The sequence below is a fragment of the Homalodisca vitripennis genome, unplaced genomic scaffold (genome assembly GCF_021130785.1).
Source record: "Homalodisca vitripennis isolate AUS2020 unplaced genomic scaffold, UT_GWSS_2.1 ScUCBcl_1990;HRSCAF=6301, whole genome shotgun sequence".
NCBI classification, from domain to species: domain Eukaryota; kingdom Metazoa; phylum Arthropoda; class Insecta; order Hemiptera; family Cicadellidae; genus Homalodisca; species Homalodisca vitripennis.
This window is the reverse complement of record NW_025778127.1, coordinates 27,650-42,607: the sequence shown is the minus strand read 5'-3', so window position 1 is coordinate 42,607 and position 14,958 is coordinate 27,650. Positions and strand designations below refer to the sequence as shown.

Below are 14,958 nucleotides of genomic sequence, written 5' to 3'. Positions count from 1 at the left end.
GAAAGTAATGAGATATATGAAGTTTTTGTGCTAGATTTACCAAATGTTAGGTGTATTCAAAGTAATCCCATCCTGCGAAATTGCACTTTTCAAGTCGGATTTCCACTCGTTGAAAGCACACAGCCACTCAATTTTTGGAATGGAGTCAAAATATTCTTGAATCTGATCATGGATTTCAGCTTCCAAAAAAAAACAACGACAGCACAACTATTTCTTCGGATTTAAGAACGACCAAAAGTTGCACATAGCAAGTTCAGGTGAATAATGGGGTGCTCCATTGTTTTCATGCCATTTTCAGCCAAAACAAGGTTTTGCGGCAGTGTCAGAAGAATTGTCATGGTGCAAAATTAAACGTTTAATGTCTTAAGTCCTGAAGATCTTTTGGCAAGAATCGTTGAAAATAAAAACTTGCTGTGACAGTTCTTTGTTTTTCCAACTCAATAGTCTTCACCTGTCCAGTACTCTTGAAGAAAACTGTGTGCTTTTTTTCTCTTCACCGATCGTTGTTTCTGGACCATTGTTTGGAAGGTTCGCTTTTGTCCCCTACACCCATTCATGACTTTCTCCATGAGGTGGAAACGTCATAAAGTGAGATAGTCATTGACAGTGACAATTTTGGAAATAATCCAATTACCACTATCATTAAGCGGTTGGAGTGTCTGTTGGCTGATTCCCATACATTCAGCTTTTTGTATATCTGTCAAATCGTGAGATACCCATTCAGAAACAATTTTTATGACTTTTAAAGTCATGCCAGATTAATCGCACTGTTGCGGACCCAATCCCTAGGGAAGCTTCAATCGTTAAATAAGTGCAGTATATGACTATGTATATGATCATAGCACACACCCGATCAATGTTTACTTGAGTGAAAGCCTTCCCAAAGGTTTGTTTTTTTGAAGCAAAATATGGCAAAATTCCAAATATCACCTAAAAACAGTGGCACAGGATGATGCTTCAGAACCAAGGCAATTTTAAGACATTTGACACACTCCTCTTGAGACAAATCAACTTAAAACTCACAGTCGGAAAATTATCTCTTAACTCCATGACTTCAGGAAATTGATCTTCCCGAACAGACCGCCAGTACACTTGATAAACCCAAGTTAGTGCCAGGTACTGATTGGTACTTGGACAATCAGATAAGAATGATAAGATTGCAGTAGTCTTGTCTGTCTGTATCTCAAAACTTTCAGAGTAACCCTTATAAATAATTTATATAATTTAAAGTTTATAAAATAATAGACTTTCTGTCAAAAATCTTTATTTTTAATTAATGTTTTAGAATTAATTTTTATAAATTTCAAAATATTTTTTTTTTATATTTATATATATTTTTATGTGTTCATTAATCATTGACTGCAATGGGCAAACATTACAACTACTATCCGGCTGTCGTACATATAAGTTGGTACATGACTCGTTCCTTAGTGAAGGTATTAACTTAAATTTAAGAATCTGCAAGTCTGTTCAATATAGTGGTTTTGATGTTCAGTACATTGCAAATTTAAGTACTCCACTTTTGATAAATTTGAATACCCATTTTGCTTTACTGGCTAATACTTTTTTTATATTAATACAAATTTTAAATTGTAATTAATACTCATAATTTAATAATTGTTTGCTTATTTTGTGGATTTTTTCGGGATACTCTGATTGTATGTATTCAATATAATTTATTTCATGTTTTCTTTTCATTCTTCAATATTTGTGAATGAATCAATGACACATGCTTTGTATCCATTGTTTTCCACAATATTTTTTTTATGATTGGTAGTTTTTTTATGGTGGGAAGGGTTGATTCAGTGTGAATGTTCAATTCATCTCCAGTTCACATAGCATCAGCTGCGCTAAGTGGACGGTGAACTTAAGCTAAAATTAAGATTCACACCGAATCAACCCTTCCCACCATAGTTACATTATGTTTAGAAAACTCGATTGCTCCACCGTGTTTAGAGATTGTGTCTAAAACATTGTAGTGCACTCAATTGTGCACCTGATGAGAATACCTCTTCACCTAGATTACACTATATTTTGTAGTATACGTGTCTCTGATGTCGAAATAATGTAAAGAGTTTATTGTGACCTTCTTTGTCACCGACTTTTTGTTTTGGATCTCTTCAAAAGAATGTGACTCTAAATTCCCAGAGTCAAGTCTGTGACAGCATCAGATTCCAGACGCTGCACTAAGAGAATGTTAAATGGAGCTAAACTCAACATTCACTTCAGTTTGTATTGGAATTTTATGTAATCTATCAGTCATGGATTTGAATCCAGCGATTTTTAGTGACATGGGTCATTGTATAGGTTTCACCTCACTCTTTTTATGAAATGATGAATTAATTAAGGCCTTGCATCAATAACAATACAACAGTTTTGCCGTTTGGACTGTTGACATTGTTTTTAATGAGAGTGTATCAAAATAAAGGTTTCCATTGATGTCCCAATACGAGTTAATAATTTTTAAATTTACTGAAGTTAGGAATGTTAGTTAAGATTTCATTTTTTTTTAGCATTAGATAAGTTTGCTCAATTATCCTGTTTCATGATCCCCTTGAAGTCATAGCTAGCGGTGTCACATTAAAAATAACTAGAACTGCAGATGGTGTAAAGAAGAAAATCAAGTCAAAACCAATGCCCATACAGAGAGGAGTCCCACAGGGATCAGTCCTGGGACCTGTTCTGTACATCATCTTTGTCAATGACCTCCCAGACTACCTAAATAATCTCTGCTCAACACTGATGTATGCGGATGATACAGTGTTTTTACTGAAAAAACAGAACACCTGCACACATTGAGGTTGAGTCATACATTGCTGTCAATATGGCACAACAATACTGCGAGAGAAATTACCTAATATTAAATGAAAAAAGAGCCAGCAGCTAATCATTGGAAGAGCAAAAGAAGAGGTATGCATGCTACCAGATCTAGAACAAATTGGAAAAGTTAAGTACCTTGGGGTCACAATTGACAACAAATTAACATGGACTGACCATATAAAAAACCTATGCAGCAAACAGCTCAGCCCTATATGTACTGAGGAGACTCACTCACGTCTGCAATCAAGACAAGGCGAAGACTGCTTATTATGCCATTTTCGAGTCGCATATCGAGCGGCATATCTTCAATACATTCTACACTTAAATTATAGATCATTATAAATCATTAGAATATCAATCATCATCATATCATATCATATTTGTTAATTTGTCTAAATTTATTATTTGCATTTCAATTTTATTTATTAATAGCCCACAATTTAGGAAATTTAATAACAGTTTACAATTATTCTAACTCTCTTCAGAAAATATTACGTAAAATTGCATAAACTTATCAAAGGGAGGTTATTGAAAATGTTTGATTAATTATTATTAAATTTGTAATATTATACTGATCTATTTTTCTGATACTTTTGTTGACCATAAATTGGTGTTAGTTGCTGTTCCTTTGTTGTTATTGTATTTTTGTCCTGCTTCAAAAGTGTATTTTTGTTGTCTTGTAAAATAAATTATATTCTATTATCCATTGAATAAAGTAATGTCAGGAAAGCAAGTAAATTGTTATTGATGACCAAATAGAAACAATCATTACGAACCATTTGATTTACCAGGACAAAATAGCCTTAAGACTGTATATGATCAGAAGAAAAAATCCTAATGGAAACAATTTCTCTAATTCTAACTCTGAGCAGATGCAATTATGTTACACTATCACTTAACTCCCAAAAATTAATCCCCATAAAATTGCCCTAAAAGTTACAACTGATGGGTAACAATATATCTGCTCCTTTATGTAGTATTTGAAGGGAATAAATTTGTATGCTCTCTAGGGTGTAGGGCCCTAAACATGCCAGGGTATCTAATGGTCATCTGTTTCATTTTGTTTTATGCCAAAATGTCCTCCTCGTTTCTATTCTGGCTTCAACTCCTCTGTGCAAACCTTCCACTGGATGTAGCGTTTCTTTTCCTCCACAAGCATAATTTATGATATTGATAGAAAATGGGGTGTAAAACACAAAACTAGGTTTTGAGAAAATTGTAACTGAATTATTTCCCTATATATATTTCTTTTCCAACTAACAATAATAAGGTGTAAATATTTTTATTCTGACATATTATCCTTTTTGGATAGTTTATCCGCATTCAAACCATTAATGAACTAAATATTTCATACACACATTGTAAAAACAAATAAAGTAAAATTATGTTACACGTCTTTTTTTAAATCACAAGACAATTTTAAGTGAAAAACTTTGGCCACATTTTGTTACCATGTTGCTTTAATTACTTTAGTTAATATTTTTATAAAAAAAGTTATTATAAAATAAGGAAGGAAAAGCTACCAAAACCCCGCTTTTTATTATTATTTCAAAATATTTATTGTGGAATGTTACATAATTTGAGACTAACATTTGGAAATAAAGGACTAATATTGTCTACTAGTCTATTTTTTCTTGAAAAGTTGTTCACTTTCTGTTATAAACCAACTGAACATATTGAAATAATAATTGGAATTCGGACATTTGCCATCGTTATATATTGCAAAATGTATTTTGTAACATATAATATTACAAAATACATATTGTTACAAGAATGAGGGAGAATGTTCCAGATAAGCAGGTCAACCTCTAATACAAGGGAATATGACCGAACATTCAATATCCCTGATAATAATAAAAAGGATAATATATGAATAGCTATGCTGTAGAGAGAGCGCTCAGTGGGTTGGGTCAGCTTCTTTATCTGGACTGGCCACCCCTCCTTATAAAAGTGTAGGAGGGCACTATGACCCCTCACAACTTGTCTATTAAGCTTGAGTTCTCGAAGTGCCAATAGCCATATAAGGAACGGTAGCGACGCAGTAAGTCAGTGGAGTTTTAGAAATGAACTTGTGAAGTGGCAGAATTAGTGGTAATAATCGTGATCTAGATACAGTAATTGGAATTGTGTTAGTAATTATTGACTGTCCTAAAAAAAGTCCTATGTAAATAGATAGACTATACAGTTAATAGAGATATTGTGGCAGTATAAATAGTGACAGTTTTATAAACAATTATTTTCTTTAAAGCCAGCTTAATTTTAAGTTTGTAAATATTATATTTAGATGTATTTATAAGACAAATAAATATTTACTGTATTCAGTATTCTGAGTGTTCCATTTAAGCAAATACGTAACAATATAATTTACAAAAATACAAATACATTTTGTAACATATAACAATGGTAAATGTCTGAAATTCTATTATCCTTTCAAACTAACCATCGTCAATAACAAACTTCAAACAAAGAAAGAACACGCTGGTAGAAAAATATTCCCTGTCAGTACCATGAAAAATTACCCACTGATAAAGAAATCTTCTGGTAAGATTAACGACATGGTGACTTGTTTGAAGTGATTGTCAGAAAATGTTTTATATGAACTTCTATGTTTCCCTTCTGGCAATGTTCTTAATTACAGCAGGAAGTAGGCATATAGTAGGTGAATTGTTTCGTTTGTGTTCTCGTACTTGGTTAATAAGTCCCCTTTGTTAGATTTGTAAACTCTTGAAGGCTTCTGGAAGACTCCAGATCCTAACAGAATATCCATCTAACACATGATGCAAGACTAGTAAACTCCTCATAATTTTATGTTTACTTCAAATAAAATTAAAATTTCAGCTTAGCTAAGAATAAGTCCTTGTTAGATAAACAAAATTATTTTTGAAAATAGTATATTGATACAATTTTTTTAACTTGTTGATTTTCATGTTATACACTATATCTCATGATACATTAAAAAATCATGAACTTAATAAAAGATACTACAAATCTTCATGTGACAGTACTGATGGGATAGTAAAAATAATCGTAACAAAAGAGAGTCATTAGCTTGACTCTAGTAAAACCATCAATTCTACTGGTAAAATGTTTCAATTCTGCAATATCTCAAAATTGTAATGAGATTAATTTTCACATTTTTTGTTCATGATTAACTTAGACTTGTCTTAATATCTGATAATACATAAAAATATTATTGTTTCAAGCCTTGAAGCATATTATATTTGTTCAAATTATCCGTTATCAATAACAAACTTCAAGTAATAAAATTTTTCAATATAAAACATGTACTTTCAGATACATTGAAATATTGACTTTGTGTGCGTATATAATCATTTTGACAATAACTCAGTGAACTGTTTTAAAGTTTCGGTACTTTGGTATTATCCGGAGGCTACTAATTTTTAAGATTTTTACTTAACAAGAACCTAAAAAAACTACATTATTATAAAGAATAAACTTTATTTAACTAACTATGAAAATTACATGGCATTATGACGATCGCTTCTTGTGTTCTGCTTCCCAAAAGGAAAAGATGTCGGCAAGAAGGAAACTTCTACTCTGTCTCCAGCTACTAGTTATAATCTAAGAAGGTTTAGATTAGGTTATCATAAATATGATACTAGACGTATTGTTATATGTTATGACATTCTGATGTCATATCACGTTGAACGATCTGGCACGTGATCTGAGGAAAATACAGATTGAAAATCTCCTGGCCATCAGTGCGAGCTTCAGTGGGTAGTGCCAACCCAAAAATTCTGGTGAAAAAAGAAAAAACTTCCCTTAAGATAGTACCTAAATTCAAGCTCAGATTATGTTAACTAACAAGGCATACAGTACCTAAAGCATTGCCTAAGAAACTAAATTTTCACCCATGGAAACCTATTATACAGGGTGATTCATGAAGTTCTCCCCCACTTCTACAGCACATTGTACTAGTAAAAAATAATGAAAAAATGTTATATAAACATAGGTCCGAAAACGCTTCGTTAGCGAGTTACAGCTAGCGAAAGATTTCGCCTGAATTCCTGGGTAAAGAGTAAAATAAAGCCATACTGAACTTTTGGAAAGGTTAATTAAGTAAGAAATATCGTGGAATTCTTATGTATTTTTTTTACCTGATAAAAGCTAATAAAAATAGGTTTCAGAACTGTACCTGTAGTAGTTTTTGAGGGATTCAGGGTTAAATGCAAAAAAATTGGGGCATGAAACAATGTTTTTTTAAGTTTGATGTACAATAACTTTGTTAAATTGGTAATAAATACATAAAATCAACAAAACATTAATCGTTAGAGAATTTAATTCTGAGAAAATTGATATAATCAGTCTAAAATAAAACAGAAAATAAGTACCAAAAAATCGATTTTATTCAGTATAATACATTACTAGCTGTAAAGAAATACCGTACGGTATTTAGTTAAAAATAAAACAAAAACAAAATGTTTGTTCCTTAATGATGAGATAAATTGAGAAAACAAGATTAACTGTTAAATAAATTTGTTTGTAAATAAAAATATCATGTTTTATTACGTCTGTATTTTTTTTTAATAAAAAATTTACATCAAATGTTCGAAAATAAATGAAGCAAACATTTTCCCATTATTGTTTACTAAATCATCGAAATGCAGTTTTTTGTTTTATTAATTTCTAAGTTGGTAACGCACGAATAACAGCTGATCAACAATGGTATTAATTACTAGTTTTAAGCAAAATTAATCAGGTTGGGCCAACCGTACGCACCCTTTTTATAATAGATGTTCGAAAATGAGGCCATCATTATCAATACATTTTGCAGCACGTTTGTGTATTGCTTTTGTTGTGTTTCTTAATTTTTCAGGACTTCCCTGTATCTGCACAGCCGAATCCATAATACGGGCAATTAATTCATCACGAGAGAATTCACTTTTGTCTTGTATACAATGTCTTTCATCCATCCCCAGATGCAATAATCCAATGGTGATTCTTGGTGGCCAAGGGTGAGGCCCTCCACGACCAATCCAGTGTCCAGGAAATTGATGATTTAAGTAAGCAGAAACAGCACGTGAAAAGTGGGGAGGTGCTCCGTCATGCTGCTGGAAGTACAAATTTTGTCTGAGATGTTAAAGGAACATTCTCTAACAGCTGCGGCAACTCTTCTTGAAGGAAATGCAAATAGAACTCAGCATTTAGGCGTCCAGGTAATATGAAAGGTCCAATCAAGCCGATTGTGCAAAAGGCCACACCAGACATTGACGCTAAATCGGTGTTGAAAGTTCTGTTCCACTACCTCATGTGGATTGTCTTCTGCCCATGAGTGTTCATTGTGCAGGTTATTGACACCATCCCGAGTGAATTGTGCCTCATCCGTAAACAAAATACGCTTGTAGAGTTGATTATTAATATTCAAAAAGTTGCAAAACTCCAAGCGAAGCGGGACCATCCCCTAGCTGTAGATGTTGAACCTTTTGTTTATGAAACGGATTAAAATTTGTTTCGATTAAGTGACCTCCACACCGTTGACTGCGAAACTCCTATCCGCCTAGAAATACGTCGTCTGTACTTACACCTGGACTGCGATGAATACAGCATTAATAACAATATCATCATCAAGTTGGACAGCTCGTTCATAATTGGTTCTAGTACTTGGTAGTGATCCTGTTTCCCGAAGGAGTACGAAAAGTTCCTGAAATTGTTTTGGTATCTGGAATCCTCCTATTAGGGGTAACGTAGTTCATATTCTTTTACAGCAGCTCTAGCATTACCATTACAGTAACCCAAAATAAAAAACCATATCAGCGTATTCCTTTGATGTAAATAAGTAAGGCATTTTTTCGCTGAATAAACAATCAAATTATAACTCACAGAAAAATTGCATTTAATAACAACGATTCACAGAACCCGATTCTCCTGCTGTAGCTTGCAAAACACCACTAATTACACAGTTCTAACGTAACAGTACAGAATACCATTGTTGATCAGCTGTTATTCGTGCGTTACCAACTTAGAAATTAATAAAACAAAAAACTGCATTTCGATGATTAGTAAACAATAATGGGGAAAATGTTTGCTTCATTTATTTTCGAACATTTGATGTAAATTTTTATTTAAAAAAAAAATACAACGTAATAAAAATATGATATTTTTATTTATACAAACAAATTTATTTAACAGTTAATCTTGTTTTCTCAATTTATCTCATCATTAAGGAACAAACATTTTGTTTTTGTTTTATTTTAACTAAATACCGTACGGTATTTCTTTACAGCTAGTAATGTATTATACTGAATAAAATCGATTTTTTGGTACTTATTTCTGTTTTATTTTAGACTTTGATTATATCAATTTTCTCAGAATTAAATTCTCTACAATTAATGTTTGTTGATTTTATGTATTTGTTACCAATTTAACAAAGTTATTGTACATCAAACTTAAAAAAAACATTGTTTCGTGCCCCAAATTTTTTTGCATTTAACCCTGAATCCTCTCTAAAAAAACTACTACAGGTACAGTTCTGAAACCTATTTTATTAGCTTTATCAGGTAAAAATACATAAGAATCCACGATATTTCTTACTTAATTAACCTTTCCAAAAGTTCAGTATGGCTTTATTTTACTCTTTACCCAGGAATTCAGGCGAAATCTTTCGCTAGCTGTAACTCGCTAACGAAGCGTTTTCGGAACCTATGTTTATATAACATTTTTTCATTATTTTTACTAGTACAATGTGCTGTAGAAGTGGGGGGGAGAACTTCATGAATCACCCTGTATACAAGAGTTAAAAATTTGAAGATTGTGTTGGCAATGACGGTTGGCATGAAGATTAGCTACAACTGTTTGAAAATATCTTGAGGAGTGACCAGGCCGTGTTCCATATTGGTAGTTTTGTCAGTTGTCATAACTGCCATTACTGGGCGCCACATAATGCCGATCCTGAAATGACGGTTGAAAAAGTTCCAAACTCGCCCCAAAGTGACTGTGTGTGTGTGTGTGCAGTGACTGCAACAAAGCTCATTGGTCCAGTCTTCTGTGCGACACCATGAATGCTGATCACTTCAGATACTTCGAGACTGTGTGTGGCCTACGATATCACAATGGGAAGACATTGATGACCTCAATTTTATGCAAGATGGAGTGTCAATAATTGTTCCAGAGTAGATGGACCAAACATTTACTGGGCGTTAGCTGGGACGGCGTGGACTGCACGAATGGCCTGCAAGAAGTCCATATCTTACCCCATGTGATTTTTTTTTTTTTTTGAGGGGCTACGCTAAGGAGGATTTATGCAAGTCCAAACCTCGTACATAGGAGGAATCGGAAAACAGAATTCAATAAGTTATAAGTTATCACCAACATTCCAATTAACTTCCTTCAGAAAAGTGTACATTGTACCCCTGGACGTTTGAGGAAATAGTTAAACAATGCCGGAACCTACATTGAGATTTAACTTATTCCTATGTTTTCTTGTGTAGTGAAATACATGTACTTGGTTCATTTGATAAATTTATGACAGTTTCATAATATCTAGTTAATTTTCAACTACTCTCTCTCTGTGTGTGTGTGTGTGTGTGTGTGTGTGTGTGGGCGCGCGCGCGCGCGCGTGTGTGTGTGATTATATTTCTATAATTTTTTGCATGCAAAAATATTTTATATATGTATACATATTTACTTGTTTGTAAAACAATATTTCTTTTTTTGTTATCTTATTATATTATTACTTTTTTAGATGGGAAAACATAGCTTAACTATTGTATATAATTTTAAATACCTTTAAATAATGCAATTCGTTTTGAACTTTTTTTTATGCTCAGTACTCGAGACAATCAGAAGTGTAGATGATTTGACTGTTGGGATGGCCACTTCTCACATTTTTAACATTGTTCCAGATCTAGGGTAAACCTACTCATAAGTTCGCATGTGTGTAAAGTTAGCTGAAAACTTCCATCTTCTGAACCTTTCTCATGTTTTCATTCAAAAGCAGTTTTAAAACTTTTTAAGAAAATTTAATACTTTTGATTAAATTAAAACTGCTCACAAATAATCCATTAGATGTTGTGTTACGTGACCAATTTATATAGATTGTCTGATTATAATGAAACATTGGTAATGTAACAACTCAAAAGCAATGTCTTATAGTCAAAGGGATAGATTAAACCTACTACCATTATATTTTTAAGCCCTTTATTAATATTTTATACAGACCATTCATAATAATAATCTATTATCATTATCACCTCAGGTTTAATGATTTTTTTTTATATGTAGCTTGCTTGCTAATCCATCTGAGACAAGTTATAGGCTGGCCTATAATTCAGAGTTTACTAGCCTAAATTATAATATTAAGTGTAAGGTAGTATAAAACAATATCAGTTAAACTTGCTTACGGGTAGAGTATGATTAAGCGGAGCCAGTTTTTTAGATCAATATTAATAAACAATATTACTTAATTAGAACCAGAGCTGTAATTGAGTAATATTGTAATTATGTAATTAATATATAAATCAGCAGATACTGATCAATAAACTTGGAACAATTAATTAACTTAAATTTGCACCAAACCCATTTAGTTTTAAAGCATATATTTTATGTAAAAATGACATTTTCTAATTAAGATATGTAAACTTTATAAAACTAAGCGAAACAGCATTCAAGATGATTAACTGTGTTTGGTTGGTTTCAATGTGTTTGTTATGTTGTTATGGCTTCTCTATTATTTAAATAAGATTTTGGATAGACTTCAATAAGCGGCCTTCACTCATTATTTGGTTGATTTATACATCGAATTATTTGGTTGTTTTTATCCAATTAAAAATTTCATATTACAATTTATTTAACTTAAAATATGATTTCAACTTATTAAACTTAGTTACACTAATTTGTAATGTAAACCATAAACATCTAGAAGTAGCCTAACACATTTTATTTTAGATTTTGAAAATGGCAATCAATACAAAGAATTTGTGAGATATTTTTAGATATACATTTGGGTTTAGTTTCTCCTTATGTGGAGAATCCTTTCCTCCTTTTTACAAAAGCGGTAGCTCACTGTTATCCAGGCAAACTATAAATATTGTAACGTTTTTCTGATGTGTACATCCAGGCCATAGTTCGTTTTGTTATTTTGTAATGTTATTTTTAAATTTGTTATTGAATATTTTAATGGATTATTTGAGTTGTTAATGTATTATAATTCTTATTGCATACAATTATTATATAATGTCGAAGTTTGATTATATACTGAATCGTTATTGAATAGCCTAACAAATGTAGGAAGCTTATTAAAACTCCTTAAGATTTTTATTATTTTCCAAGGATATGTTATTAACTTTTCTGTATCGTTTGATTTATGATTATGACCAATTTCTCAATTATTTATGAGATTGTTATTGTAAGTATCTAATAAATCCATTTTATTTTAAACATATAACTTTTATTTAATTTTTTCAATATGTTGATATTGATTGATAGTTCTGTTATCCGATAGGGTATATGAATAATTGTAATTGGCAATATAAAAACTGGATTCACTTTTCATACTCTGCTCTTGCTTACTATAACTTTTTATTTGAATTTCCTGGACTTCTCAATTTTAATTCTAAGCATAATTCAAAATAAACAAAACTTAATTTAGACTTTATAGCTTTAGTTTTATTTATATTACGACAGTCAATTAGACAGGTTTTAGTGCTGTAAATCTTCTGGATTGAACATTCCCTTAGCTCTGCGCAGGATAGAGTCTTTGCTAGCATCATAAGGATGATCTTTGGAGGGAATTTCCAAAACAGCTGGAATGGGTTGCACATATTCATCAATAGTGTGACGAATTAACTCGGCCACATTTTGGTTAATCAGAATTATATCTATGTCATCTCTTTTAATGAATCGCTTGAATGTTTCTTCAATTTCAATGACACTGGTGTTTTTATTAGTTACCATGAAATTGGGATGTCTGTTTTTGTTAATTTCCCCAAGTCCACCAAGCAAAAAACCAACACAAGTATCTTCATCACCAATAACTGCTATCAGTTTTCCTTTTACTCCAGAATGTAAAGCCATTATAATTAGAGTAATTTCTAACCTCTTAGTTGAAGGAATGTTTGTATTCAGTTGAGGTTATTTCTTAATGTTATAGCATATATCACAACTAATAACTATAATGTATTAATATAGACACCTTTATGCCATGCACTTATAGATCTAATCTATCAAACTGCTCATATTTAGATTAAATTCCTCAAAAAGCTGTTGCTCTCTTCACGATTATTTCAGCTATTTTACACTACACTTACAAAAATAGTAAAGTCAACACACCAGTAATTAAAATATTTGGTAACTTCCTATCTGTCATTTCAGAATTATTTCTTCCAAATAAATTTAATTTTATTTGTAGAATATTAGGATACCTCTGACAAGTTCAGTATTGAATTAGACACCACAAAAATAATCTTAACGTTCTGAAACTGTTTGTTTACTACCACCATTCACCACACTGACTTGACTTCTTTTTTCAAAGACCAACCATAAACCAAACTAGAAAACAAGCAGTAAACAAGTATAAGAATAGAGACGTCAACATAGAGAAAACATTTTTCCAATCGAAGTTTGAGGTTCGATGTTTATGTCATCAATGTTTGTGGGTCGATGTTTTCTAAACATCGATTAAAAAAAAATAAAACACTCTGCATACATTTTTTCATAAAACTTTAATTTCATTTGCTTTAAGTATTTTTATCAACTTTATACATTCTTTACATCAAATGTATGTTAGTTAATCTTATATTAGTTTAGCAATATGTTAATCAATTTAACGAAGTCAGGTTGGTGATAGGTATTTTCTGTTATGTTGTTGTGCAAAGAAACATCTAACGTTCCTTTTCATGTAATACATTGTATGACAACCTTTAAATGAAGGGAAGACAATTTTTAATGAAATACATTATCATTTGACAGCAAAAGTTTTAGCTAACTGTTACCCTTTACAGGTAAACTAGTAATAATCAATCAAAATATATTAATTTTGATGCTAAGAGTTTTCATTTTATATTTGATTCATCATTTGTCAAGTTGTGGGATCTGTGAAATCACTGATACATTATGTTCTTTTAAATGCCTAGGAATTACCTTAGATGAAATATTAAATTGGAGAACTCACATCAGGAGAATCTAAGTTAAAATTATCGGTCAATTTAAACATGTTTATGCATTATTTATAATATAATATACCTAACATTTTTAATCGCATGCCACTCGAAATAAAGAAGTTAAAACCTTTTTGAAAAAATTACAGACTGGCTATATTTTATCAGTCGCATTAAGTTTTTACATCGGTAGTTTGAATTGATAACAAGAGCTTTGGATAAAGTCAAACTGCACGTTATTTTATTGCATGTGTTAATTAAATTTTAAAACCCCGAAACAAGATAATTAGCTTTTAAACAACAAGTTTAAATAAATCAATAAGAACGTAAATATTTTTTTCTTCTTGTCTAAATGCCTTACGGCTGACGTGGAATTACATCTTGAAGTTAATTTTCACTTAAACAATGTTTGCACTGATTTCATCTGTGATTGGCTTCGATCATTATTCTTCGATTAGGCTATATGATTCTTTTTATGGTTGTCAGAAATCGACTTATTTCCTTATATAATGTTGCGTCAAAACTGGATAAATTTTTTTAGTTTTTCTGGGGTATCGTCATCCGGTATTCTTCTATTTTTTTTTTTAAACATGAGGTCTTTGCATAGTCAAATTGTGGACATTTCATTAGTAGATGATCCGTAGTCTCATTCACTCCTGCAATGTAATTAGCACAGAGGAGTGAAATAAAGTTTCATTAGATGAAGAGTCTTGTTCACTGTGACACGTCTTATTCTTAGTCTGATTATATTTACTATTTCCCTTCTGCTAAGTCTCTTGGTACCATGGCAGTAAAGGACTGATAGGTTGTATACTCCTATACCACCTGGCCTTTGTTGTATTTTGGCAACAAGTTGTTTTTTCATCAAGTGTCTTCCTCTTTTGGAACGATTTGAGATCAGATAATAGAAGGGCCATGTCTTGAACAGATATTCCGTTCACCACTGCCTCTTTTGCGAGCTTGTAAACCATTTCATTTGTAATGACTCATTTCATACGCCCATCTCACATTCATTTTCAATACT

General features: G+C 31.7%; 2 protein-coding genes across 2 annotated transcripts in view; both read right to left on the bottom strand.

Moving 5' to 3' along the window:
- Positions 1–13,295, bottom strand: part of LOC124371794 (adenylate kinase isoenzyme 6-like) — a 46,124-nt gene extending 32,829 nt beyond the window's left edge. Inside the window, exon 1 of the mRNA XM_046830148.1 lies at positions 13,108–13,295. Within this exon, the coding sequence (XP_046686104.1) occupies positions 13,108–13,144 (37 nt within the window). The 5' untranslated portion in view covers positions 13,145–13,295. The remainder of the gene's footprint in view (positions 1–13,107) is intronic.
- Positions 10,964–13,108, bottom strand: LOC124371795 (V-type proton ATPase subunit F-like). The gene has a single exon (XM_046830149.1). The coding sequence runs from the start codon at positions 12,850–12,852 to the stop codon at positions 12,478–12,480; it is 375 nt and encodes a 124-aa protein (XP_046686105.1). The 5' UTR covers positions 12,853–13,108; the 3' UTR covers positions 10,964–12,477.
- Positions 13,296–14,958: the final 1,663 nt, after the last annotated feature.